The sequence below is a fragment of the Phaethon lepturus genome, unplaced genomic scaffold (genome assembly GCF_000687285.1).
Source record: "Phaethon lepturus isolate BGI_N335 unplaced genomic scaffold, ASM68728v1 scaffold37929, whole genome shotgun sequence".
Lineage (NCBI taxonomy): Eukaryota > Metazoa > Chordata > Aves > Phaethontiformes > Phaethontidae > Phaethon > Phaethon lepturus.
This window is the reverse complement of record NW_010564764.1, coordinates 1-4903: the sequence shown is the minus strand read 5'-3', so window position 1 is coordinate 4903 and position 4903 is coordinate 1. Positions and strand designations below refer to the sequence as shown.

General features: G+C 39.9%; 1 protein-coding gene across 1 annotated transcript in view; it reads right to left on the bottom strand.

The window, feature by feature from the left end:
- The window catches only part of ERI1 (exoribonuclease 1), a 9673-nt gene extending 5310 nt beyond the window's left edge, over positions 1–4363 (bottom strand). The window contains exons 1-3 of the mRNA XM_010294979.1: positions 4193–4363; positions 1616–1826; positions 207–290 (exon numbers count right to left, since the gene is read on the bottom strand). Of these exons, the coding sequence (XP_010293281.1) occupies positions 207–290; positions 1616–1826; positions 4193–4245 (348 nt within the window). The 5' untranslated portion in view covers positions 4246–4363. The remainder of the gene's footprint in view (positions 1–206; positions 291–1615; positions 1827–4192) is intronic.
- Between the last annotated feature and the right edge of the window lie 540 nt (positions 4364–4903).

Here is a 4903-nt window from a genome sequence, read left to right as displayed (position 1 = left end):
TCCCTACAGCTCCTTACAAACACCTAAATGACCAAATTAGTGAAATCAACTGTGATAATTGGGAAAAGGGGAAAAAACAAGGACTAAGAGAATAAGCCTTTCAAAAAAATTACCATGAAAGACTACCAGTCTGAAAACATTGACACTACATCTTTTTTTTTTTTTTTTTTCACATTTTTTCCTGAAGAAACGAAAGTGCAAATTACCTGGGTGATTCCTGTCAGACTGATGCAGAAGTTTGAAAGCTTGGGATTAATTTCTGGCTTCACATATTGCTGAAAGGTATCCTCCTGTAATAAGAGAATCAAACACTCAGCAGCAGCACACTATGTAGCCCAAAAGGCAACTTCTTTGGCTTGCCCATAGCTGAAAGGCAATAGCAGCTACTTGTCCTGCTGGAGGCAAAAAGGAGTGTGTACCTCCCCAGCCAATACGAGCCTCCTGACTGGCCATCATGAGATTCGCGGTGGGATGGATGGATGGCTTTCCAACCGGAACACGTCATTCCTCTCAGCCAGTAGGCACCACAGAGCAGGGATGTGGATGTAAGAGGGGAGAAGGACAGACTGCAATAAAGGGGAGGATTTGAGAAAAGGAGAGCATGAGTAAGGAAAAAAAAGAAGCGAGAGGCATGAGCAAAGCCCAGTGTTTTTTTAGGTGGCATCTCTAAAGGCTCACCTGTAATTCAAGAAAGGCAACAGGCCACACATCTCACAGGCTGCATGGAAGTCACACACCTCTGGATGTCAGAGATAAACACAATGACCTCCCTCAGGGAAAATGAGCAGTTTAAGAATGAAGACCACATGCAAGTTTCACAGAAAAAAGAAAGCCCCAAATCCCTGCTGCTATACACAACCTTTTGGACAGAGGAAAATAACCCATGCTGTTTCCTACTACTCTAAAGGTAATAAAGCAGTCTTGGTAATCTACACAACCCTCTTTCTGCAGTTAGTCATACACACAGCTACGCTCCAACGTAGCATCACACTGATTGCTGGAAATCCTCCTCCTCTCAAAAGTTCTTGATAAATAAACCATTAGTCAGAGAGGCATGCACTTCCTCCATTTCACTGAGTCACTTGGTGTCAGTTAAGACAGCAAGTAGTTTTCCCTAAAAGAAACTTGTGCAGGAACAAAGCACTCGAGGCTGCCAAATGCCTACTAAATATGTTTAAAATCAGGTTACAGAGCTGTCAGTTTGTCAGGTACGTTGTGGAAATAGTCTAGCCTGCCAAGAAGCGGAGTTCACTCAGCCCCACTTTCCAAACCTCTGTGTTAGTCTCTTGTAGACTACCTCACAGAGGACCAGAGAATTTGCTAATTCTTTTTTATGATGAATCCCTTGAGTCCTTGAACAGATGACTGAGAAACTGAAGTCCCTCCTATCAGTAGAGGGAATCAACAGAAGAGGCATGACCTATTCCAGATGCTTTCAGAATAGAAAGTTTTGCTTGTATGTAAGAGGCACAGAGGATAGGTCTTTATGAAAAATAAAATTTTTTTTGCTGTATTTAATGGAGTTCAACATTTACCTAAAAACTAATCCAGACTTCCTGAACCTAAAAAGTTACATCGAAGAACAAGATACTGACACAGTAATCAGGTCACTTACTATTTCCAGGGTATGTGTGTTTAGTAAGACAACAGGAAACTCAATTATTTCATGAACGAATTCAGGTGGGTTTCCCTCTTCACATGTTGCTTCGAAGTCAACAACACAGATGTAGTCATAGTAGCTGTCTCTATTAGCGGGTTCCTTCTGCATCAGCTTCTGTTTCTTGTAATGGTTTTTCAGTCTCTTTTTCAGCACATCTTTCACTCCTCTAAAGAGATAAGGAAAGTCACAAAGATCACACCCTCATTTGATCAGTTATTTCACTATTGTAGAAGTGAAGCTGTATTTATTAGCCTCATTTTGAACACAAGCACTTATGAAGTCCAATTTCAACTTTATACAGTTAATGCTCTGTTATCTGGGGTAATGAAGAGGCCGCGATACGCCCCCGACAACTAAAACATCTAGACAATACCAGTATCTGGGGACAGACTGGGAAGCACAGTGCAGAGACACTCTGCAGTCACCTCCAGTTCAGCAAGACTGTAGCTGAAGCCTTTGCAAAGCCCAAGTCTTTGTAAGATTGCTCCCAGATGACCTCTAGTTCTGGAAACAGTATACTGCTTCACCCGTATTTCCCTGTGCCCCCTGCCTAAAGCGACTGATGCCCGAGGTATTTCTGCATCAGTGGCACAGATAATGCAGAAACCAGCTGAAAAGCCTACACATTAAATTTGTCTCAATTTAAATTTAAAATTGAGCCTGAGTAAGTCAATTAAAATAAAGTATTCAAGATTTCAGTTGTCAGAAAAACTTCCTGGTCAAGATCCTGCTTTTCAGGAGGTTTGTGGCTAACACATAAATTCACAGTGGCAAATGATTAAAGTTACTTACTGTGTCTTTTTAATACAAACATTGTAATATGCAAGTGCAGGTGCCAGAAGTGCCATGTATGAAACCAAAGCTGAATAAACAAGCATAATTTACTCTAAGGAAGTTACTTTTAAAATTACACATTGCAAATGAAATCACAGAAGCTGGTAAGAGCTACTCGTAGCAAGTGCTGTTATCAGAAAAGCAATTCACTGATCCACAAGGGAAAACCAGACATCAGCCTCTTCTGCAAACACAGGTAACTTTTTCCACTATGGTTTATTAATCTAGTTTAATTCAATGACCAATTCATTCAAAATTGAAACAGTATGGGAGCTGATGGAGGGGAAAAATTACTATTTTCTTCATCAAACCTATAAAAGAATTTGAAAGAGGAAATGATCTGCTATCAAAATAACCCCAAGGGAAAGGATGGTGTGTGGCAATCTGCTCAATTTACTACATTAGAGGTCATACACTATTTGTTTACATGTATGGTGTATTTCGAACAACTTAATTGAACATATTGACCAAAGAAGTCTAGCTTAGCTAAAAGAAAAGTTTAACACTTTCTGCATTTATAACTGAATAAAAAACACAAATAGAAAATCAATAACCTAGAAGGAAACCACAAACACATCATTTACTATTTGAATTCTGCTTTTTATTTTAAAATCAGAATAACTGCTGAATGGCTGTACAAATCTAACCTGTTTTACTAAAAATTTCATCAGGTAATGATAACAATTTTTTGTCCTAAGGAGTCAAATTCATTTAACTGAAGGAGGAATTAAAAAAAACATGCAGTCAGAACATCTGCAGACAGACAGGGTGGAGGCGGCAGGCTGCACTTCCCACCCACACTGTTTTCTTTTTCTTTTATTCTGTTCAAATCAATCTCTGTACCTTCCTTTTTTTTTTCCTCTGAACATCCTCTGCCCTACAGTCATCTTCTCTAGAAAGCTAGACTTCTCCTTTCGGACCCCATCTCACCTTTCATATTCCTTCTTCCTCCAGAGCAGTAGCTTCTCACTTTGCTAACTCCCCAACACCACTGCCACCACTGCTTCATTACTGCTGCCAACAGAAACAATACACTTTGTTTTTCCCAGCTGACCTTCTTCTCAACATCTCAATTTGTCTGGCCACAGCGATATCAAAGGGTCTTGAAGGTAATTTCTGATAGAGCAGGAACCACTCTTATACACCTTACCCCTTTCCTCTTCCTCAATAAGCACAAATCCAGTTTATAATACATTCACCTATTAATGTTATTCTATCTCATCTATTCAGATTAGCAAACTCTCCATCTAAAGGTACCTGTCCTCTACATTAATTAAATTCCAAGTCCTATCACCACACCCAGAGTCAGATCTGTACTGGGTACAGCAAACAAAAATATCTATGTTCTGAAGCAAGTTTCCACACTGAAGGTCTGCAACACGACCTGAGAACCCTTGCAGTTCTTCAGACCTATCTTTCCCCCTTCGCCAAAAACATGTTGAGAAGTAACCTGCAGTTGCATACTCTTTTGTTTCTTTGCATTACCGGTTGAGAGAGCATACAATTCTGGTAACACATTAAGCAGTATCACATGCACTAATCCTGCAACAAAAGCTGCATCAAGACTGCACATAAAACTGGCATTTGGCAGCGTGTCTGCTTCTCACTTTGTGGTGTGTTTTTAAATTTTAAAATAATCATCCCTTATGTCTCTGCTGCTCTCAAAGAACAATTAAATGGTTTACAAATCAGTCTAACCTGGTTTCAAGCTTGAACTCTGCAAGTTTACTTCTGAGCTCCTCTCTGGTCATTCTGTTGATATAACCATTGGTTATAGCAATTTCTTTGTAAACCGGATCACTGAAGTCATTTGAACTGGCAGCTGAGTTTTTCCCCTTGGTTTCTTGATCACTGATCCTACAATGCTGCCTACCCTAGAAGAAAGAGAAATCCAAAGGTCATTTAAGAGGGTCAAAACAAGAAGCTAGAGTGTTAACATTTACACATCGTTTTGACACCAAAATGCAGTAAAACATCACACCATTTCACTCATGATCAAACTGAGCAAACTAGCTTATAGACGGGTAAGAAAACCAATACTGAAGCCTGCTCTGAAACACCATTTTCCTTCCTGCTTTCATAAAAATCGATAGAATAAAATGATACTAACAAACATGTCAGAAGCCATGCCAAAGAGCAGCTCCAAGAGACAAAACCCGAATGCGTGTTCCAGTTTCAAAAGAAAAAGTTAACTCTCCGGCATGAGCTAGCAAAACCTTGACCAGTTGGAAGAGATTTCTCTCGGCACCTTAACTAACCAGAATCCATACTAACTGATGGAGACACACAGACAGACAGATGCCCAATAATGTCTGAAATAAACAAAACAATAAATTATGAGGAAAAACTAAAGGCACTTTGACTCTAAACGGTTATTCGCAGCCTTTGTGGGGCGGGCACACGGCGGTG